This window comes from Cheilinus undulatus, linkage group 15 (genome assembly GCF_018320785.1).
Source record: "Cheilinus undulatus linkage group 15, ASM1832078v1, whole genome shotgun sequence".
NCBI lineage: Eukaryota > Metazoa > Chordata > Actinopteri > Labriformes > Labridae > Cheilinus > Cheilinus undulatus.
In genome coordinates this window covers 27,278,721-27,303,301 of record NC_054879.1, presented here as the reverse complement: position 1 = coordinate 27,303,301, position 24,581 = coordinate 27,278,721, and the positions used below count along the sequence as shown (strand labels likewise).

At 39.2% G+C, this 24,581-nt stretch overlaps 1 protein-coding gene across 2 annotated transcripts in view; it reads left to right on the top strand.

The window, feature by feature from the left end:
- tbx15 (T-box transcription factor 15) overlaps nt 1-14,296 on the top strand; it is a 57,230-nt gene extending 42,934 nt beyond the window's left edge. For both annotated transcript variants that reach the window (XM_041806547.1, XM_041806548.1), the window contains exons 6-8: nt 1,787-1,851; nt 9,875-9,972; nt 12,473-14,296. In XM_041806547.1, the coding sequence (XP_041662481.1) occupies nt 1,787-1,851; nt 9,875-9,972; nt 12,473-13,305 (996 nt within the window). In that variant the 3' untranslated portion in view covers nt 13,306-14,296. The remainder of the gene's footprint in view (nt 1-1,786; nt 1,852-9,874; nt 9,973-12,472) is intronic.
- Nucleotides 14,297-24,581: the final 10,285 nt, after the last annotated feature.

The following is a 24,581-nucleotide window of genomic DNA, read 5'->3' as shown; positions in this document are numbered from 1 at the left end:
CACTCACCCTTTAAATCTGCACTCTGTAGGAGAGATTCTGTCCTCAAAAATCTCTCAAAATTATTGCTTCTTCTTACACATTATTGAAGCCTGCACTGTTTCTTATATAAAAAAAACTGGGTTAAAATTCTTAAACACATCTCTGTGCAAAAATAATCAAAATCTGACAGACTTTACAAGCATTTTATAGACTGGAGTCATACAAACTTAAAACCACTGCAGCTGTCTAACCATATTCCTCTCTGGTTTTTGCTTCTTAAAATCTTCATTTTTTTTCAACTCCCCATAGTGGAGCAATTTCTAAAACATTCCCTTTAACCAGTGGTTGCCAACCTTTTTTTTCTTTGAAGCCCACTTATTAGCATCTAAGAAAAGATATGTCTAGATGAAAAATAAAGCCATGCATTGTTGGCAAAAATTAAGATTAATTTTGAAGGCTTTGATTGATAAAAACACATCAGAAAACATTGTTGCATATCAGTCTTACGTTGTTTGTTTGTGTCTCTGATGTCCTTTTTATATTTTCTGTATGTTTTTATATATTCTATGATTTTTTTAATATGTTCTCATCAATAGTTTTTACTTTAAATTTGTTAAATCTATGTAGATCACTTTGAAATCACTTCATAAGTTATATTAATTGTTATTATATTACCTTTAAAAACATGTTTGAATCACATCCTATTTTGTCCTTTGAGGCTTGCCATAGTTAAGCAAGTGTAATGGGGCAGCAGCTGGTTACTATTCACTGTAATGTCTTCCTGTAGCTGAAGTGATGTAAAACAGACAGCTCAGTAGACGAGTCACAGGTCAGTCTCATCTTGTGATATTAGATATTTACCTTTTTACAGTTCACTTATTTCCTTTTCAGTCCATAAAAAGCTCCTTTCTGTTAAGTTCATGTCTTGTTTTTGATGTACCTGATATCCCTTGCATTTTCTCCTAGAATAAGAACAGCTGTTATCGAACAGGAAGTCGATTACCCTTACTTTGAGACGGTAAAAATTCAAAATTACACAGATTTAAATGCAAATCATGGGTTTTCAAAATGCAACAGAGAAAATAGATTTTAGTCAAAACTTTTTACCAAAATTTTAAGATTAATCAAGACTGAAAATCTGAATAGTTTGACTGCCTGTATATTTTCATTTACTAGTCTGGCCTATTTACTGTTCTTTTTTTTCTATGGTAAAGCTAATGCCAAAACCTAATCAAAGAGAAGTTCCTTATTGTCTTTCAAAATAAAGCAAACAGGAAGTAAAGAACCCTTAGCTTAAGAGTGTCAGATTGCAAAGCAGAAACATGATGAAAGAAAAAAAATGTTGAGAAAATCTCATAAAGACAGTAACTCACTGGAAAATACAGAAAAATGTTAAAGATGTCAGTGGATGTCAGTGGGACATTTTGTACATGCACTCCTACATGAGTGCATAACAGTGTTGAACAGCGTATTCAACAGAGTTTTCCCTCTTAACTGTCTCCTTGGTTTAAGACATGGTTTCAGACCGCAATGATCGGGCACGGCAGCACTTATTTAAAAGATCAACCTTAAAAGCAAAGAATTAAAAAACACATCTCTTTGAATTAATCTGATTCCCTAATCAAGACTCTGGTAAGACCTTCACATTGCCAATGTGGACTTGAAATTTTGTTTTGAAATGGAAAAATACCAAAACAAATCACTGATTAAAAAGCATCAACCATGATTTAATATTAATTGTTAGACCACCCTAAAATAGATTTTAAATCTACAATGATGTTCTTTCCATGTTCTCCTTTGCTGCAGATCACCAGACTAAAGATCGACCGTAACCCATTCGCCAAAGGATTCAGGGACTCTGGCAGAAACAGGTACATTATTACAAAATCTGCTGAGAAGCTGCACAGCTCAGCCAGTTTCTGTGTTTTTTATTCTGCCCCACAAAGAATAGGATTTTTTTCTGAGTGCTCTTTAATATGGAAATAATCCTCTGAAGATTTGCACTTAGCTCCAGATGCTGCTCCTTATAAAAACAGCTGCTTTGTCTGATGCCAAGAGGAAAAGCCTTCAGATCTGCAGCACAGACACGGAGAATCAGTGGTGGTTGTAGAGGAGGGAGTCAGTGGAGCACCATGCACAACTTTTTTATTCCTCTATCGTCTTTTTCATCCCACTAAAAGTGTCTCTAAATGCACATGAGGCATTTTGATACTTAGAAAAATAAGCAAGACTGCCAACAGGCGATCCAGTCCCAATCAACACCCATAAAAAAGTAAAGGACAGCCAATATTTTAGAGACCACCAAAAATGTACAAGTCATGCTTTTAGGGGAGCTCATGCCTTATCAGGGAGAGCCAGGTTACATAATTTAACCTATATATCAAGCCAAGCATGTAAGGCTATAAACAGGGTGGGCAACCATCATGAGGTTATGGAGGCCCTCTGACTGGCCCATTTCAATTTCTAGTTTCTGATGTGAGTAGCTGCTGTGTGGTTGGTCCTCAGGCAGAGCCAGTCTGGTCCTGTACAGGCATCAGCAAAGACTGGAGCTGCATCCCAAGTCTGTTAAGTTGTATCCTGGAATCTCTAGTGTGAGTCTTTTCCTTCATTCTTAGTGCCCCCATACAGAGATGCATGGAGAAATTTGAGTACAAAGGAGCGAGGAAAGATGTTGGTTTACAACCTGTTGGTTTGAAGATAAAGTGTGTCGCGGAGCTGTTTTCAGCCAAGCCATGCCTTGGAAAAACTGTGTCAAATAGTCCATGATGAATGGAAGGCCTAGGCTCAAAAACATCCATACATTTATATGACTTTGTTCTTCTATCATTGCAGCTATATTTTGGTTGTTTTCAGCGTCAGTTTGTGATGATCGTCAAGTGATCGTCATTCAGCTGTCAGACGGCTTAAGCAGCTGGTTGTATAAATAACTGTAATGATTTTTATCAGTTTGTGTGAGATAACAAACACCTGGATGGGAAGAACGACCTTCAGTCAATTTAGGAAGACCATTTCTACTGCCATAAAGCTTTTTTTATATGATCATGTGATTGTGAACTTTATTTAAAGCCTAAACATGAATCAATTTATAGAGAGTCAGTGGAAACGAGTTATTAGTTTGTCAGTTTAGGAAAATATTGAGATCATAAAATAACGATCAAACCCAACCCTTCCCATTAATGATTAGACTCCTATAAACTTTATTAACCCCAGGATGTATGTCAAACATGTTTCTCAACAACAGACTTGTGCTCTGGCAGACTTTAATTTTCTTCATCATCTAATAAACACAAAAATAAGTGACCATAACAGAAAACATTTGTTTATAATTCTTTTATTTTCCACCATCAAACATGTTTATGTTTGATGGTGGATCAGAATACAAATTAAATCCTAAACTCAGTTGAGTGATACAATAGATTAAATTGATTTGATACCATTTATGTGAAATAATTCAAATTTTTTAATAAAATCCCATCTCATCATGCCAACTTTTTCCAAATAGGTGATTTTTATAGTCTGTTTAGTGTTCATTGGTTCATTTAGCACCTGTTTAAGGTCCGTTTCTTCTGTTATTTAACTCCACTGAATATGTGAAGTTTCACTGAAGTTTGCTGCATTACATCATCCAATCAGTGAGTGACACAGGAGTGAGCTTTCAGGGGAAAGATTTCCAGAGAGCCTGCTCTGTGTGTCCTCGCTCATCAGCCCTCTGTCCAAACACTTCAAGAGCTTTGGGATGGCTCTCAGGGAGATTAATTGAGATTCAGTTTCAATTACAATTTTGGCTGCATACAACCATGAAAACAAGATAATCAAATGATTACTGTGCCGCGGGCTGTAACACTCCTTTAGTCTGTAGGTTTTGACATTTGTGGTAAATGTTTATTTGTTTTTATTGTAAATCATAATTTTACATGTTTTTCCCTCATTCATATTCATCTGTTGCCTCTTTTTCTAAGTGTCAAAGAGAGTTTAAAGTAAATAAATGCATGCAAAGCAGATGCTGTCAAATCAATTAGTAATTGTGATGAGTAATAAAGGTGTCAGTATTAATCAGAATAATCATGATTATGATTTCTACAATTGTCGAGCCAATCTAAATCTGACTAGCTCCTGCAGGTTCATCATGAGATTGTGAAAGTTAAACTAGTGAAAACAGAGTAACCAAATTTAATGGGTGGTGCTTAAAATATAAGAATTATAGTTACAATTATTGCAGTTTCCAAAAAGCTGGGGTGCTGCATAAAATCAATCAATCAGTCTTTGATGGTATAGCTCCAATTCAGTATCTCAAGACACTTTACAAAGAGGACAGGTCTAGACTGTACTCTCTGTTGTGGTCTTTTTATGATAGATGAAAGTTAATCATTAATATTATAATAAAGACTCTACCCTATTAAAATAAAGACCAGCCTTAATTACCATAAGCATGGCACTGGCAGTATTTAGCCCTGTTACAGTGGTGACAGAAACCGTCCCTAACTATAGGGCAGGACTGTTGAGCACGTCAGGCTCATGTTGACATTTCTCTGCTGAAGTGGCGTTAGAGTTGGAAAAGGCTAAAAGGAGGGGTAAGGGTGGAGAAAAGCAAAAAGAGGAGAGGGACAAGAGAAACAACAAAACAACTAATGAAAGACAGATTTGTGCCACTTGTGGCCATGAACTTATCTCCCATTTTGTAGGAAATTGCTAAAATGTGAATAATCCACAGTAACATTGTACTCAAATGTAAAATTGGAAAAGACTACAATGATTTGCAAATCTCATAAATCCATATTTCATTCACAATAGGATATAGACAACATTTCAGAGATTGAAACTGAGACATTTTACACATCTCATAAAAGTAGGGTCGGGCAACAAAAGACTTGAAAAGTAAGTGACAGTGATGCAAAACAGCTGCAGGGGCATTTAGCAACTATTTATGTTGGTTGGCTCTTTAGGGTTGAGGAAATTTTTTTGTTTATGATGAACATTTTTTTGAAACTTTTCACAGTTTTTAGATGCAGTGTTTCCCAGATTGTTAAACCTCTGCCCATCTTTACTTCTGAGAGACCCTGCCTCTCTTAAAATGCCTTCTAGTCATGTTACTGACCTGTTATCAATTAACCTGGTTAGCTGCCCTGTCACTACTTTTTAAAGATGTGTTGCATCAAATTCAAACTGATCTAATATTTTTCATGAAATGGTAAAATGTCTCCATTTTAACATCTGAGATGTTCTTTTTGTCCTGTTTTTTATAAAATATGGGGTTGTGAAATTTGACAATCATTGCATTGTTTTAATTTCCTTTTTTACATAGTGCTCCAACTTTTTGAAAAAGTAGATAAAGCACAGACAGGTTTAGATGTAATGTTTAGGTCCGGGTAGGCAACTATATTATGCATAGATTATATATATTAAGATCAAGTCTTATATTAATGCTCCAAATTTAAACACACAAAAATTAGGAGCCTCCTTTTTAGTGGAGCGGTGCTGAAATTGCACGAGTTTGCATAAGATTGATTTCATTAATACTATTTTCTATGTGAATAAACAAACATTTGGTGTCCCAACATAATATCAGGACTTCTCTGTCACAGGGTCCCAGGCTGAAATGCTCTCCCAGTATGTTTCTGGTTGTAAACAATCTCTTTTATTGCAACAGTTCACACAATGAAGCAGGAAAGCCATGCAGCATCCAAAACAATCTTAAAGAGTCATCAGGACTTTAACCTGAAAGATCACAAAGACAGAAAGTGACCCCCGTACAGACACCAGATGGATGCAGAGGGGTGTTGCACCATTTTTCACAGCACCCACACCAAACTGTCCATGGAGGTATTTTCATCTCGGACTGCTGCTGCATCATCTTTACTCCTCCTGCCGTCCTTCATCTCTCTCTCTCTCTCTTTCTCTCTCTCTCTCTCTCTCTCTCCCTTGCTCTGTAACTGTCTGAATTATCATATATAACATTTGTGGCTGGAGGAGGAAGAAGAGGAGGGGCTGTACTGAGCTCCACACATGAAAGCAGCCCCCTCATCTGGTCTGCATTATTGGCACACAGATATTTGAGACATCTTTTTTCGTTTTTCAAACAATAGGCTGTTTGATTTACGAACTGGCGTTAGAATTTCATTGCAGAAAAGCTACAGATGAAAAGATAACGCAGAGTGAGATATTTGTCTATAGAGAGAGAGAAAATGAGTTTATCCCCACGTCCTGCTCAGGATTCGTCGTCTTTAGGCCTCGCTGACGCAGAAACTGCAGTAAATTCAGAGAGATCTCGTCTTCCATCACCTTAAAAACCCTCCCCTCGATAACGGATTAGATTTAACGCTGTATGTCTGGAGCTGTTCCTTCTCTTTGATCAGACCAGATTATTGTTAGAGAACTGCACTGACAACCCTTAACCCTTCTGTTTTGCATAATTACACTGATTTATGACTTTAATTCACCTCATAAGTCTCTCTGGATCACTGTATCTGCTGAACAAAGGATGTACATCTATAACTTTTAATTCAGTGTACTACTACTGTACAATGGTTTTGAAGGAAGCCCTGAGAGGAAATTCATTCATGCCTCTTATTTTACGCCATTTTTTCATGAATTCATTTCATTAATCATCAATTTCATGATCGTTTATAAATTTCCTGTTTTCTGTGATATTTTGAGTTATTTCAGTTTTTGTTTGGAGAACTTATTGGAAAACCAGATTTGTTATCCTGAGATAACAAGACAAATAAGTTGAGGGCTCTCAAAAATGACTGATATTTACTCATTATCCCAGAAAATCTTGATAAATTGGTTGTATGGATGAGTGACCATTTAGGGCCCCTGTAGATTTTGCAACACAGCTTAAGATTTTTGTTTCTTATTACAAAAGCAGCTATAGGAACTATGGAGGTCAAGCACTGAAGAGCTAAATAAGAACCAGCTGTACTGATTTAATTTTTGTATTTCTAATATCTGATTTGAACCTTAGTTTCTATGTAACTTTACTGTTGGCACCATGTAAAGGACATCAGGAGGAGTCTATGCAGTGTTCAGCAACTTTTATCATCCCATTCATCCTTTTTCTACACCACATAGCCTGGGCCAATCGCAGGGCCAACATATAGAGACACACCGAGCACACACACAAACAGCCAATTTCGAGTTACCAGTTAACCTAGTGATCATGTTTTTGGTGGTGGAAGAAAGCCAGAGTACACGGAGAGAACCCACGCATGCACAGGGAGAACATACAAACTTCACATAGATTGCCCTGACTGGGAAGGAAGTTGGGAAACAACCAAGTGCATAATACATGAGCTTTCATTTTTTTCATGCCACTTTTTTTTTTACCAGTGGTCAAAGGGTGCCTTCGCCCACTGGAGTGTAATGTTGAAATGATGAGGATGAAGTCACGAGATAAAGGATCATCAGTCCATATGTGGTGTTTTATTTTGAAATAGACTGGATGTTTTACTCATTCTTATGTGTTTCTTCTTGTTTGTGTGGATCTGCTGGAAGTATGCTTAGTTTATGTATACTTGCATATCTTGAGCAGAGTGTTGGTTCTAGGTGGTTCTGTGCTGGGGATGGGGGTTCATATGAGGGACGACAGACTATTTTTTTTCTCCATGTTTTCATTTTTGACCATTCTTGTAAACAATCTCTGATGTTGCTGGCATCAGGCCAAAACTTGTATCACTGTTTTTCATGATTTTTCTTTTTCTGTTTTATAAATCAATGCTATCGGTCCCCCTTGACATCTGTCAGTGGGTTATAATAAATTATAAAGCAGTAACGTGTCGAAAAGATGCTGACTTTCACCATTCAGTGTTAAATCAACTGAAAAATACAGCATTTTTCATTGCCTGGAAAGTATCGATTTTGCAGATACGAGGTTTTGGCCTGATGCCAGCAATATGTAAAACATAAGAAAGTAACCTGTGCAGTTATGCCAGCTACTTCAAGATGGGAGTGCCAATAGACCATCAGATTCCTCTATATGTTTCTGATTGTATCTTCATAATGCTATGTGGTTGGAAGGCACTAAATGTTCAAAGTTCATAAACATTTGTAGTATTTACAAAGTGCAAATAGGGATATGAATTGTAAATGATCAATAGCTATAAACTCATATAGAAACTGTATTAAACTGCATTGTTTGTTCTTTTCAGCCTGACCAAATAGTAAAGACATCTTGTAACCTACACTGATTCTAAGCTACTGCATTTATCCACTCTAATGCCCACTAGTAAATCAAGTCTTATCAGTGGTGGACTCAGGATGTTTGAGGGGCAGGGGCAAAAACAATAAAAAAGGCACCTGCCCTGCTGTATGCGAAGGGCACCAGCACACACAAAGTTGTAATACAAGTATAATTATGTTAAACAGAGGAACTAATGGCACTGTTGCACTTCTTTAAAATGCCAAAGATGCATTTACTTGCCATGAAAGAGGGCACTTTGAGCCTCTGACCAAAATAACAAAGCATAAATTTGGAAAATTTCTTTACAAACAATGCACACACTGCTTGACCTTTAATCTTACTTTAGTAGATTGGTTACTGTTTTTCAGAATTGCCCTTTATGCAGTCAATCCAGCTGAAGTGCACAAAAAAAGGAGCAGCTGCAGCTAAAAGTTGGAAACAAGAAGTTGTAAACATTAAAACCAGGTGTGACATCTTTTGTTTATGTTTCTCGGCCATGCATGTCTTTTAAACATTACTCAGTTTATATTATTATCGGATATGGGTGACATTAACAGCCATCAGAAACACTAACACACCGTTTTTTGGATTGTAGCAGCAAAGCTGTGGAAAATTACCGTCTAATTCCACATTGAGGGGAAAATTAAAAATGAATAAAAAGGGCAAACGTGCTCTGCTAATTCTCAAATTAAGTGCCAGCTTGTTTTCCTTTTGCTGACTTTAACGGCATCTTAAAATAGAACTATCCCAGGCTCTAAGTTATAGTGCAGCCGTCAGCTCCGTCTGCTGAATACGCTTTATGGCCTGGCGGAGGAATACAGCTCATTGTTGGGTTTTGGTCCTGTAGCAGTGTGGATGTATGAATGAAAGCAGTGATGGCGAAGGCCCGGCCGATTAGCGCCGTGCACTAACGAGCTGCCATGGCCGGGGGAATCAGTGGCCCTAAAATAACATGGTGAGCGTTGATGGGCGCTGGTTTCACCGGGACGGAGGCCGAGTAGGGAAGTAAATCAAGCAGGAAGGAAAACCGTGTACAGATTCAAGATGAAACGTCACCCAGATTTATGTGCACAGTAAAAACCTGCTCCTTTTTAATGGCTCCAGTTTCCTCTAAGCAGGACTCCAGTTTCCTTCTCTCTCTGCCTCTCTCTTATTCAGTCTTAGGTAGTTGCTCTCATTCCCAAAGACACTTACAAGATAAACACACATCACCTGAAGTTTTCTTTTCCCATAAACTTTTTCATTAGTTTTACTTTTATCCACTCAGATCTTCTCTCTCACCTGTATCCCTCTCTCCCTTTCCTATCTTTTACTAGACACAATCATTCACAATCATATGCTTTAATTCTGTCAAGGTTGCATTCACACCTGAGCTGATTGGTCCATTTGAGATTAACTCTGCTGAACTTTGTTGAATAGTTCATTTGGTCCATTGGAAAAGGAGGGTCTTGGTTTCCTTCCAGGTTTGTTTTGCTGTCAGTGAGAATGCGATTAGAACAAAAGAAGAGAAGAAAACCAAAAAACTATGCATAATGGGTTGAGTTTGGCAAGATACTTAGAAAAACATGGCTGAACATGGGGTCATGAATTATCAGGTCAAAACAGATACAAACAGGCACAGTTCAAACTTGAAAATTAGCAATCAAATATCAAAATCATTCAGTAACAAATTGGCCATTCCTACATTCATAAATGTGTGATTGTGTTTTTCTCAGGACTGGTCTGGAGGCAATCATGGAGACTTATGCCTTCTGGAGACCTCCGGTGAGGACGCTCACATTTGAAGACTTCACCAACATGCAGAAACAGCAAGGTAGGTGAAAACAAGAAACAGGAGAATAAATAGGGCAGACTGCTCTGAATGCAGAACAAATCAATGGAGACAGAAATAAGAAATAAGTGACTGTGTAAATATTTATATCAGTATTTAGTACAGTCATCGTTTGCTGTAATCACAGGTCTGAGCCCCTGAAACTTTACACCATTCTTCTTTGCAAAACTGCTTAAGCTCTGTCAGGTTGCATGGGGATCAGTCATGAACAGCCTTTTTTAAGTCTAGTCCAAATTCTCCATTGGACTGAGGTCTGGTCTTTGACTCCACTCAAGAACATACACCTTGTTGTCTTTAAACCATTATTAACTACTATTTTTAATAGTTTGGTAATTGCTTCATTGTCTTACTGGAAAATAAATCTTCTCCCAACCCATAGTTCTCTATCAGACTGAATAAGATTGTTCTTCAGTATTTTCCTATACTTTGCCACATTCACTTTACCCTCTACCTTTACAAAGCTGCAGGGTCGGCTGCTGAGAAGCATCCCCACAGCATGATGCTGTCACCACTGTGCTTTACAGTGGGGATGGTGTGTTTGTGGTGATGTGCACTTATTTGGCATGTTGGCATTAAAATTGAGTTGTTTTTTTTTTACAAAAAGCCAAATTATGTTGACGATGATTGATTTATAAAATCAATAAAAGGGTAAAACATTAAGGGGGTAAATACTTTTTCGTAGGCACTGTTTATACAGACAGATACAGAGACAGCGTAGCAGGAATGGTTTATTGTTTTGACATTTTCATTGACTGAAGTTGGGACAGAGGATGTTCAAAACGATATATGTTAGAGTTTTATAGAATTTTTGTTGAGACACAGGACACAGAGCCTGAAAATGAGACAGTCCCAGGTAAAGCAGGGTGTACGGCTCTGCACATGCACCTTTTTTTTTTTTTCAAAGTTCAGAAATAGGCCAAAGTAATTATCTACAGTATATCTAACAGTCTTGAAAAGTGGAAGTGTTCTCTGTTGGTAATTAGCCTGACCTTGGTGTGTGCTCTGTCCCAGCCTGAACTCTCCCTCTTCATATATCAGCATGCACTACTTCAGCTCTGCTTGTCCTTCATTTGAGCTTGGCCATTCCTCGCTCCTCTGGCACGTTGACCGGCGTCTGCTGAACTTTTCACATCACAGCAGCCCTTCAAAATAAAATCATTAAACAAATGTTGTGGCTTTTGGACGGCTCAGTGACACGAGTCAGGGCCACCTCCCTTTGTCCCAGGACAGGGTCTTTTTCATGGCTCATTTGAGGGCCACTGTGCCTTAAAGAAGCCCTTTTTCCTTGCTGACTCTATCTCGGTTACCTCAGAAGGTCAGCATGACGTGACGCTCTGACTGTCCGAGCAGGCGCACATGTGTTTGTTATCATTAAACTCCGAGATGAGGATTTAATAAAAGTCCTTGTGTCACTGTTGAACCCTGAATAACCCTGAAAGGACACTTCTGTCCATGTGTGGGACTCTCTATGTGAGAGCGCATTCAGCCTTAAAGCAGCAGGCGCCCTTTTCCCTCCTAGTAATCAACTTCCCCCAGGAGCCTTCCTAACTGAGGGAAAACATGACATCACTAAACTCTCATCTTCTCCTCCTCTTTTTTATTTTCTTCTCATATATTTCCACCTTGCTTTCTTCCCCTCCCTCACCCCCTTCTCTTTATCCCCCTCCTCCCCCTCAGTCTTCCTCTGCAGTCACATTATCGAAGGCATATGGTGCAAAAAATCAGAACCCTAGCCAAGCAAGTCCTGGATTATTTAGTTATGCCTTCTAACCGCTCTCAGTTCAAGCTGAATTTCTCCAACAGCAGGATGAACTCCAGCCAAATTCTCATTAATGGAGAAATATGCGATTGATATCCCACAGCTATCATTTCATTCTGACTTTAAAAGGACACAGTTTGTGACAACAAAGCGCATTTCTTTTTCTCTGATATATAGATTCCCTCTCTTTCACCCCATGCCTAAATTAGAAGAGTGTATATAAAACTCAGAGTCCATGGCTTTTATTGAGGGTGTGTGGTGGCTCTGTTGACCAGACACAGTCAAAACTGAATCCGTATTTATTTCCACGTACCAGCAACACATTTAACTATACAGAGCATGACACTGAATCCAGCATAGGAAAAGGACATGCAATTATTTCTTAAATGCCATGTGGATTTGCAAAGTGATCCAAAAGTTAATTACTGGTTGGCTAACAGTTAGCTTCTTATTTGTTTTCTGGTTAACTCGTCGTTATCTTGCTACTACACCATTTCTTGTGTCATTAACCGTACATTTTTACTGTTAGCGTTTTAGTATCATTCGAACAGGAGTTCAGAAATCCAGACTTCATGTGACATTTGTGGGTCTTTTTTGTCTTTTCTGCTAATAAATGTCTCTCTCAATTCATCAAACTTTTTTTCAATCAAACTCTACCCATGAAGCTGAAACACATGTGAAGTGTTTTTTTTTATTGAATTCTCTGTCTTTGTGTCTTTGCAGGTGGAAGCACAGGAACGTCTCCCACCACCTCCAGCACAGGGACTCCCTCTCCTTCTGGTGCGGCTCACCTCCTGTCTCCCTCCTGCTCTCCTCCCACCTTCCACCTCGCCCCTAACACCTTTAATGTGGGCTGCAGGGAGAGCCAGCTCTGTAACCTGGGCCTTTCTGAGTACCCGGCCTGTGCACGCAGCAACATGGCCGCTCTGCAGGGCTACGGCGGCCTGGCCGATAGCTCATATGGACGCCTCCAGGCTGCAGGGGGCGCTGTGGCCTCTGCACAGCCTTCTGAATCCTTCCTGCCGCAGAGGACTTCCTCTTTGATCGCTGCTGGCATGCAGGGCAGCGCTCACGCCTCGCTGACTGGCGGTGGGAGTGGCAGCAGCAGCAGTGGGAAGATGGATGCGTACAGCGGTCAGCTGGGCTCCTTCCCAGCATCACAGCTTCAGTATGTGATGCAGGCAGGAGGTAGCTCCACCTCTGCCTCCTCCTCCTCATCCGGATCCTCCCCGTCCTCCGCCCACATGTTCAGCGGGAGCCACCACCACGTGCAGCAGGGCTCCTACAATGCTTTCTCCCTGCACAACCCCTATAACCTGTATGGATACAACTTCCCCACTTCCCCTCGCCTTGCCGCCAGCCCTGAGAAGCCTCAGGGAGGTCTGCTCTGCTCCTCGACTCCTGCTGGGGCCTTCGCTGAGCGTCAGTACCTGTCCAATGGAGGCATGGACACTATGCACATGATCAGCAACTCCTCCGGCGGCCAGCAGGGCAGCAGCTCCTGTGATGGACGTCAGTACGGCTCGTCTTCTCAGATGTCCATGCACATGGTGTAGAAATGGGTGTCAGACCTCACAGTCCTCCAAGTCTTTCAGCTGAAAAGCAAATCTATGAAGCAGGTTTAGTGTTTTTACCAGAAGTGTTCATGAACTGAGGTGTAAAAGCAACATTTCAGAAAAGGAAATCATCTCATGTTTTAGTTTTTAAAGACACTCCTCCACTTACAAAACCTTATACAGGGAGTCAGAACTGTTATTTAAATATCTTTGTATGAATAAAGAGAGAAATGTGATGGAAACTTCATTCTCTTAAAGTCTCTGACAGCAGAGAAGCAACAAACTCAGACTGTAAGTCAGGAGAGAAGGGATTATCTGCTCTGAATATGGTGCAATAGAAGCAACACTTGTTTCAAGAGACTCATTTTGTTCTTTTTTTGGACTCAAACTGGTCGAGACGTGATGAAACCAAAGAATCTTCACTGTGATCCTGAAGTCTTGTCTTCGCACTTGTGCCTCATTTTTTTTTTTTTTTTAACTGTAAGCAGTTCATGGTTTCCTTTTACAATCTGGTGTTGTTGCTGCAAAACAAGGGACAACTGGACATGATCACAGCTCCACAAACATACAGGAGAGGAAGTTTCAGGATGCTGTGCTTTCACTTAATGTACCAAACAGGGTTAAATACATGTGGACACAAGAGGTTTGGGTTAACTGAGGATGTCTGACCTCATAACTCATCCCGTCTCCTCACAGACTGGACTAATGTCACTATTTTGGAGTGGATTATGTTTTTAGGCATATATATAAAGATGGCGAATGCAATCAATAACATAAGCTTAAAGTTGTTGTGTGAAAAGTTATAAAGAAGCAATAGCAAAGCAGAGTAATTAAAGTATGTTTTGGTGTGTTGTAGAGATGTGTATTTAAGTGCTGAGCAGTATAAACAATTTTACAGCCAATCTGTTATGAAAATGTGTGGAAAAAAGGGAAATAGCAAATTTTTGAGGCATTTTGAAAAAATGTAAATACAGGTGCCAAGCACGTAAAAAGCTCAATAAACGTTTTAATTCATGTACATGGTTTTGGTTGTTTTGTCTGACAGATGCTTTCAAAATGAAGAGGATTATTCCGCATGAAACAAAGTTTGAACCAAATTTGAACCACTTTATTAGGCACATCTTGCTACTACTGGGTTGGACCCCCTTTTACCTTTGAAACTGCCTTAATTCTTAATTGCATAGTTTCAACACGGTATTGGAAACAGTCCTTTGAGATTTTGGTCCATAATGAAACAATAGCATCACACAGTTGCAGACCTGCCAACCTTGGCAAAATATTTTGAGTACCACTTGTGTCATGTGGTTATATATATATATATATATATATATATATATATATATATATATATATATATATATATATATATATGCTACAGAGGTTGACAATCTTGTAGCACAGAACAAAAACTGGTAGCACAACATAAAAATGTTTGTTACATCTCTAAAACCAACCAGTAACCGAAATATATATGCTCAGTAAGTGAAAGTACTTGAAAAACAAAACCAAAACAAGGACTGAAGTGTTAGGTCTATGCATTTATATATTGGTTTTGATATTGGCTAAATTTGATTTGTAAATATGGCCATATTGTATAAACCCCAATATTCTTTACTCTATTAAGAAATAGAGTAAAGAACAAGTTTTATGTTCTTATGTGGGCCTTTTTTAATGGATTTCTTGCAGACCAATTCAAAAGGAACAAGGGCCACAGATGGACCACGAGCCATAGTTTGGACACCCCTTATACAGACAGTGCACATTTCCCACAGAACTCACATGTCTGCAGCTTTTTGCATACTTTAGAGAGGTCAGTTGTACCAGCGTATTCACATGTCAAATTGCGTACCTGCTACGCAAAATGCGTATAGGTTGGCAGGTCTGCAGTTGCTGCAGATTTGTTGGCTGCACATCCATGATGCCAATCTCTCGATCCATCACATCCCAGAGGTGCAAAGGAGATCTGGTGACTGTGGAGGACACTGGAGTACAATGAACTCATTGTCATGTTTAAGAAACCAGTTTGAGATGATTTAAGTTTTGCAACATGGTGCATTATCCTGCTGGAAGTAGCCATCAGAAGATGGGTGCATTGTGGTCATATAGGGATGAACATGGTCAGCAATACAACTCTGTGAACCCCAGATATGGTTGTGCATGAAAATCCTGGTAGATAAGCAGTTTCTGAACTACTCAAGCCAGTCTGGCACCAACAACCATGCAACATTCAAAGTCACTCAAATCCCCTTTCTTCCCCTCTCAGATACTCATTTGAACTTCAGCAAGTCTGAGTTTGGGTTGTTGATAGGCAAATGACACAAAAGATGGTGAATTATAGCTGTGCCTTTTTAGTTATTTACAGAGTTTTAGTGCCCACACTTTGCAGAACTTTAACAAAGCATCACACAGCCCACCTGCTGTGTGATGCTGGCTATGCGGAGACAGACCCATGTTCAAACATGTTTACACAACTACAGCTGACAAAACAGCAATTCAACTGTGATTTCTCAGTAAATGATTGGAACAGCAACGTATGACACATCTCCTGTGTTATCTTGTTTGATATGAGCACCGAGAAGTGTTTTAGAGAGAGCTTACTTTGATCAGGGATCATAGAGCAGGTGTAGACATTTCCTTGTGGGCGTGTTTCAACAAAGTCCAGTTGTTTTCTGCCTGTGTCACTTTCTCTTATGAGCTTGTAGCAAATGGAACACTCTCAACTTGGGCGTGATGTCATTCCCAGCTCCAACATCCAACTTCCGAGGTTAATGGAACGCAGCAGGAGAAGATGATTTTATAGAAAATCTGTTTAAGTTTATGATTTTTTTCATGGCACCAGTACACCTGAGAAGTCTTCTGTGAGATCTCAAGGACAGTTTGAGTAACGGTGTAGTGTGCAAATTGACAGACACACAGACAGACAGACACACTGCCTATTATAGTAGTGAGATGTGTCTCTAATAGCTGATCTTTAATAGATACAGTTGTGTGACATGCAAACTTTAGATCAATAATATAATATATGAAAACGATTGAAATGAATGCAATAGTGTTAACAAATGATATTGTTCATAACCAGCTACACTTCCATAAACATCCAGTTTGTTTACAGGTGCAACAGTACCAGAGTACAGTGCAGTTCATGGCCTATTTGGGAATGATGCCCTGGTAAAGACTCATACAGAGTGCAGCCGAATGAGTAAAAAAACACACAGCCAGAACTTGAGCAGTTGTTTCTGAATTTCCTTCAGCTCTGCCTCTGGTTTTTAACTCATATTTGGCATGTAATTCAGCTATGAGAATGTTTTAATTCCAAAATAGTGCAGTACTTCTTGCAGTTAGATTGGCCACGGTTTGAACATGTTCTCACCATAAACAAACATCAGCAGAGTCCAAATATGAGCAGATCAAGACCTTCCTTTTCAGAACGGAACAGTTACTATCATCTATACTTTAGTTTCTTTATAGCCAGTGAAATTAAATCCCTTGGTGTGATTCAGAGGCACCATCCAGATTAACCCAGACAGATCTGTGTTCAGAACTTCCTAATGACTCTTTTAACCCATGGGAGCAATGTGCACCATGATCTATTTGCATCATGGTTTTACTGAATCTGACAGCACAAGCCCCTACCTAGTGGGTCCTATACAGCACAAAACACAGTACAGAGCGTTCAGATCACGAGTTTCTGAGTTCACATGGGAGAACAACATACAAACAGCATTTCACTTTACTTGTCTGAGATTGATTTGCTGTTTATTTGCTTCTTATCTTGTTGTAATGTTGAGATAGTGATGGGATATGCAATCAGCACAAGGTACATAGGGCTCTACTCTGAAACCGTCTTGGTACTTCCCATGCCTGACTTCCTTTTGTGTCAAACTTGGGTTGCGTCATGAGCAAAGTGGACTTGAATGGTGCTTCTAGTACCCTCTCGAGATGGGCCACAATGCATGTCCCGTAAACACATGCATGGACTAGCGGGGGGATGATTCTATGTGCATGCATGGAAAGAAAACAGCGCTGATGGACCCTGTGGAAATTGCAGCAGGGTGATATTTTGCACTTAATCAGCACTTATAGAAAATCTATGTCCAGTCATTTTTGGTTGGACCTAATTGTTGATTTCTCCCCAAAAGCTCAAATAAAACAGGAGCTTGCCATAAGAACTCCTATACTGCAAATTCACCAACAATGGAGTCAATGTTTACTGAAAATAATCAACAAAATAATGAATGACACATTTGAGTCAGCTATTTCCTTATTTTCCATTTTAAATGTCTGTTTGAATATTAAAAACACTTTTGAAAATGGTGTGAAATTGATGAGTCACCAACCAGATTTCAGTTAGTCCAAGCCTTCAGGCTAAAACAACAATAAATGACCAGATTATTAATCACACCAGAGAGTGTCCCTACTTATAAAACACATCTGCTCTCCACCACATCACAGGCCGGAGCTTCAAACACTGACGTAATGCATCGATCATAAACCAAACTGGAGGGAAAAGACCCAAAAAGACAAATTTTCTCCCTGCTGGTTCTGTTTATTGCGATGAAGGAGAGTTAAGCTCCATCTCAGCTGCTCTGCTCAATGCTCATAAATATGGCACCTGTTTAGAGCTCAGAAATCCTCCTGTAATCATTTCAACCAAGAAAAGAAGGAAAAACCGCAGCTTTGGGTTCATTACTACTCCAGATTTGTGGTTCCCCTCTTGTTCCACAGGCCCAGGCTCCGGGGATTTAGCCGGGGGCCAATCAGCGTCCATTACACGCATGTCTCTCTGAACGGCTCTCCCCAATCACTTCCTATCATGTGTACGGCTCCGGCCATGAAATATCATATCTGAACCATCATCAGAAAATGAAGGCCTCAGTATTGGAAACACCTGTTTTTCCAAGCATGACTTCAAATAATGAGAGCAGTGATGTACCGGAGAGAAGCGCATGATTTCATAATTTGGCACCACTCCATCTATCTGGACATTATTTCCAATAATTATTCACGTTATTTGTCTGATACGCTCTCCTCTCTTGTTCCAGCAGTGCTCAAAATCATCCTACATCCCCCCTTCTTTCTTACTGCAAACTTACCTCAGGGTTCACTGAATTAGGAGATGCAAAGAAGAGCAGAATGACATAATGTACAACAGGTCTGTTTTGATATCATAGACGATCCATCAGGAATTTAAGGAGAAGAGAACGGGGGAGATTAAGCAACAGAAATTCTGCTTTTTATAGTAATTAACGGATTCTGTATTCACATACATTCACTTAGGCTAGAGGCAGTGTGCAGGTGAAAGAAGTGTGACAGTTAGCTGTTAGCTACGTTGACAAAGTAGCTACGTAGCTAAAGCTAAAGCTCACAAAGCTCATGGATATCTATTTTAATGATGCTGCGAAGCTAATGTTAGCTACGTTAACCACATACCAATTTTTTTGTTTAGTGCAGTTGAGTCCATTATGTAGTCCGTTATATACAGCCTACTATATAGTGAAAAGGGAGTAGAGAATGAGTGTGTGGTTTCAGAATCAGCCTTTGTAATTCTACAGCACATGCTCTGGTCTGTCTTCAGTGCATGCCAAAAGTGCCACTCTGCTCTGCTCTGCTCAAGATACCCACAAGTCAATTTTAGAGAGGGGTCTGTCTGCAGACAGTAGCTCTCAGATGCCCCCTCTCAAAGACCTTTAAGGTTCATTTATGCTCTACATTTGAAATGCATATGGATACTGATGGCTCTGTCTGTCTGTACTCTGTGTTCATTTCATCCATTTTTTTTTCCATTCTCTAAGCTTTTGGATACAGACCAACCCCAGTTGTGGGGACAGTGTTGACAAGTGCAGCCAACAGTTCAACCCAGAGTAGCAAAACACAATAATGAAGAGTCATTTGAAAAAGGCGAATCTTAATTGAGTTTTCTGAGAAAATCTTGCTTAATATAGAGTAAGTTAGAAAATGCAAAAATATCAATGATGTTAGCTCACCTGGGCACAGAGAAAGACAACTACAAAAGCACAGCTGAGCAGAGGATGGACCATTCTTTCTCCAGTCTATGGGACAGACAGAGCAGGTTCAAAGTAGACCTCTATGGGATTCGTTTTTCAACGTCCACTCAATCACAAAAAAGCACATCAGCATGAGGGCAATGACAGTTGTAAAGTTTAAAACACACAGACCCATTTCCATTTGTGCGTAAGAGAAATGAGCCTTTTTACTTTGAGGCTCTGTCTCTGTCAAAATGGAAATACATGCTAAAACTTTCAAAATAAAATTAGATTAAACTTTTGTCAGGCTACAGTACAGGTTAAGGTAAGGGTAAGGATACCAAAAGTAAAAAGCTAAAATCTTGACCTGCAAAACCTGATCACAAACAGTTGGCTTAGGAAAAAAAAACTTGTGCGCCATCAAACATTCTAATGTAGCAAATGTAGCATATGTAGCTCCTTTATTCATGTAAGCTACATAGATAATATAGCTACAAAGCTAACCTAACATAGCTAAAGCTAAAGCTCAAAAATCATATAAATACCTAAACTAACAAAACTTCTTAGATTGCTATGTAGATCATGTAGCCATGTAGATGATAAAGCTACATAGCGACTTAAATAATGTTGCTATGTTATCCATGTGGACAACATAACTACATAATTTAAATAGCTACTTATTTATGTAGCTAAGTTAACAATGCAGCTATGTAGATAACATAACTTCTTTGATAACATAGCTATGTAGATAAGGCAGCCATGTAGATAATGAAGCTCCTTAGCCACTTAGCTAATGTAGTTATGTTATCCGTGTGGATAACATAACTACGTTATTTACATAGCTACATTATCTACAGTTGCAAGAAAAAGTATGTGAACCCTTTGGGATTTCATGGATTTCTGCATAAATTGGTCATAAAATGTGTTCTGATCTTCTTCTAAGTCACAACAATAGACAAACACAGTCTGCTTAAACTAATAGCACACAAAAATAATGTTTCCGTGTTTTCTTTTTTATTGAACAAACCATGTAAACATTCACAGTACAGGGTGGAAAAAGTATGTGAACCTTTGGATTTAACAACTGGTTGACCCTCCTTTGGCAGCAATAACCTCAACCAAACATTTCCTGTAGTTGCAGATCAGACCTGCTAAACGGTCAGGAGGAATTTTGGACCATTCCTCTTTGCAAAACTGTTTCAGTTCAGCTCAGCAATATTCTTGGGATGTCTGGTGTGAATTGCTCTCTTGAGGTCATGCCACAGCATCTCAATCGGGTTGAGGTCAGGACTGTGACTGGGCCACTTCAGAAGGCGCATTTTCTTCTGTTGAAGCCATTCTGTTGTTGATTTACTTCTATGCTTTCATTGTACTGTTGCATCACCCATCCTCTGTTGAGCTTCAGTTGGCAGACAGATGGTCTTAAGTTTTCCTGCAAAATGTCTTGATAGACTTGGGAATTCATTTGTCCATAAATGACAGCAATCCGTCCAGGCCCTGAGGCAGCAAAGCAGCCCCAAACCATGATGGCCCTCCACCATATTTCACTGTTGGGATGAGGTTTTGATGTTGGTGTGCTGTGCCTTTTTTTCTCCACACATAGCGTTGTGTGTTCCTTCCAAACAACTCGATTTTGGTCTCATCTGTTCACAGAATATTTTGCCAGTAGTGATGTGGAACATCCAGGTGCTCTTTTGCAAACTTCAAACATGCAGAAATGGTTTTCTGGACAGCAGTAGCTTCCTCCGTGGTGTCCTCCCATGAACTCCATTCTTGTTCAATGTTTTACTCATTGTAGAGTTGTCAACACAAAAGTTAGCATGTGCCAGAGAAGTTTTTAGCTGATACTCTAGGATTCTTCTGCACCTCATTGAATATTCTGTGCTGTGTTCTTGCAGTCATCTTTACAGGACGACCACGCCTAGGAAGAGTAGCAACAGTGCTGAACCTTCTCCATTTGTAGACAGTCTGTCTTACCGTGGACGCATGAACATCAAGGCTTTTAGAGATACTTTGGTAACCCTTTCCAGCTTCATGCAAATCAACAATTCTTGATCGTAGGTCTTCTGAGAGCTCTTTTGTGTGAGGCAAGGTTCACATCAGGCAATGCCTCTTGAGAACAGCAAACTCAAACTGGTGTGTGTTTTTTAAAGGGCAGGGCAGCTTTAACCAACACATCCAATCTCATCACATTGATTGGACTCCAGGTTGGCTGACTCCTGGCTCCAGTTAGCTCTTGGAAAAGTCATTAACCTAGAGGTCCACATACTTTTTCCACCCTGCACTGTGAATGTTTACATGTTTTGTTCAATAAAAACATGAAAACATATTTTTTTGTGCAGTATTAGTTTAAGCAGACTGTGTTTGTTTATTTTTGTGACTTAGATGACGATCAGAACACATTTTGTGACCAATTTATGCAGAAATCCAAGAAATCCCAAAGGGTTCACATACTTTTTCTTGCAACTATATGTAGCTAAAATATCTAAGTAGCTATGTAGCTTCATTATTTTCATAACTGCATCATCTACATAGCTACATTAGGTTTGACTATGTTTTTTTAAAGCTCACACTGCTACATTGCAAACTTAGCTACATTAACCATCTATGCTAACATAGCTTTGTCAGCTTTGACTAAAGCTAACCAGGCCAAACAAGCTGCTGTTCTGCTGCATATCTACTTCTAAAAGGGCTCTTTACATAATTTACGCCATGTTAGACCTGTGACATTTTACTCTGTTACATTTATGGGGTGTTGCTTAGTCTGTGATGTTTGCAATGTGGCTATTTCATAAATTTAACTGAGACTTTGTCTATGACTAAAGTTGAAATAAAAAACATCTCAAAATGTTGTACCAGCAAATTTGGGAACTTCCTTTCTGACCAAGACAATGCAAGGACTCTCAACTCTAAATCTCCTCACTGTCAAGCCACAATCTTTTATGCATGTTTACAGTATATATTTTCATATGGGACCTAATTGGTATTATTATTTTAGCTTTTGGGGCCAGCCTCAAGAGGACACTTAAGGAACTGCAGTTTCTACACTTGCATTGGCTCTTTTTCAACACCTGAGGCCGCAGCTGGTTTCAAATCCTTTTACAGAATGGCTTCCAGAAACTTAAATGACCATCTTTTTTGTCAGAACAGGAAACTAATTTCTGATACTTTTAAGATGTCTGTTACTAAATCTCAATTTACACAGTCTGAAAACTTTTGTGCATCTCAGAAACATATTCCAAACTTACGGTGGCCGGTGAGGGCAAACGGTCTGCAAAAGCCAGATGCACTCTAAATGAAACAAAACGGCTTTGATAAGAGAAACGCTTCAACTTTAGAGATGCAATCAACAGTCCAAACAAACTTCAAAAGGGAAAACACAATGCAACTGACAAAACACTCCAAGAATCAAACAAATTCATGAATGACAGATGCGCTTTTAATACAGAAACAGTTCCACACTCAAAACAATCCTAATCCAAAACCCGCTTCAAACCAGAAACGTCAAAAAGCATCCGGCCTCCAGGGGGCGCTCTAGCAGGAAGAGCGAGAGAGAGACAGACAGATGGAAGAGATAACGAGCCGAGGACAGACTTATAATTGTGTTTTGAAAGTCATTACACGGTTATAATACTAGTTACCAGTTATGTAGTTACATCAGGGTGCTCTTGATAGCGTCTCTAAAGTTGAAGTGTTTCTCTTATTGAAGCTGTTTAGTTTCATTTAGAGTATGTCTGGCTTTTTCAGACCATTTGCCCTTACTGGCCACCGTACAAACTATCATGCATGTTTGCTGTGCATGGCTGTGAGGATTTTATCTTCATGCTGTTTTCTCTGATGGTTTTTGTTTTGCATAATGTCCAACTGTGCCCAGCTTGCTGGTAAACATGAAACTGGAACAGCCAGATCCAAAAAGAGTTTTTATTGACAGAGATGAGAAAAACCAGATGCGTGATCCTTCACTTTGAGCCCATTTTGAGTGGCAGCTCATTCACTACAGGGTTTCCCATAATCCTCGTGTTGCAGCTATTGATCTTCTCATACAAACACATTTCAGACATTTTAATAGGCAGTCACTCTCTGCGGAGCTCTATGGGATGCAAATAACACCCAGAGGGATCAGTGATGTGAAAAAATGAGGAGAAACTTTGATTTCATGGACATACAATTCTGGTTTTGATAAGTCACATTTTTAGATGATAAATTCCTGGTAAACTGTTGCCCTCTTGTGTTTATTCCTCTCTTATTCTTGGGATTCCCTTGCTGAACTCATCTTCACAGTAAATTATGGCTGACAGCAGATGGAGACCCACTTTTTCAGAGGTGTTACAGTGCGCCTGACATGTGTATTGAAGCACTAAATCACTGCAGCTTCACAAAAGGCTTTCACATACCTTCAGCCGCCGTACGCCAGTGTTTTTTCCTCCTCCAAGGAACATCTTGAAACTATTTTAGGATTGATAAAGTCATGATACAGATGTCAAGCTTAAGAAAGGGAAAACATTGAGACTCTGCTGATGTGGCCAGTGTTTTTACAGTCACAGAGGAGCAGAGCACTGCAGGCAGGTTGTGTAATATCTGAAACACGATGACTCAGAGAGGAGGAAAAGAACATGTTCTGGTCCAGACATAATGATCCTGGATGATCAGTCTTATCATGAACAGTAATTATTATTCCCTGTAATTACATTGATGTGATTATTGAGAAGAGCTGAGGAAAAATGGGAACAAAAGTGTGGTTTTTTGTATATTAAACTGTTTTCATGATAAGCAGGAGTCCTTTCATCTTACTGTCTCCTGATTCTTAATGCCATAAGTTCAGGCTCCCTTTAAGGAGTTAAATGTCCTGTCATTTAAAAAAGTCTGACTTTTAGTATTCAACCATTTTTTTTACAACAAATGCTAAAAGTTGACATTAATTTATTGGTGAAATCAAACCAAATGTAATGCCAGCTATTGCATTAAAGGTGTTTTTGATATAAAATATTGAACTGTGGAAGTTCACAAAGCAATGCAATACATGCAATGTACATTTAATTCATACCAGACAGCGTCTTATACATTTGCATGTCATGCAACATAAAAATTATGTCATATAATTTGTCAAAAGTATTAAAAATGTTGACACCTTCATCAGAAATGTATCTCTTTACCACCAAAATTTAGTGAAATGTGCAACACTGCATTGCATATAAGAGTAAATGTTGTGCATTATTTGCATATTATGTTGTTGTGTTATTATGTTATTTTGAAATAAAGAAAAAAATAAAAATACAAAATGTATCTAAATAC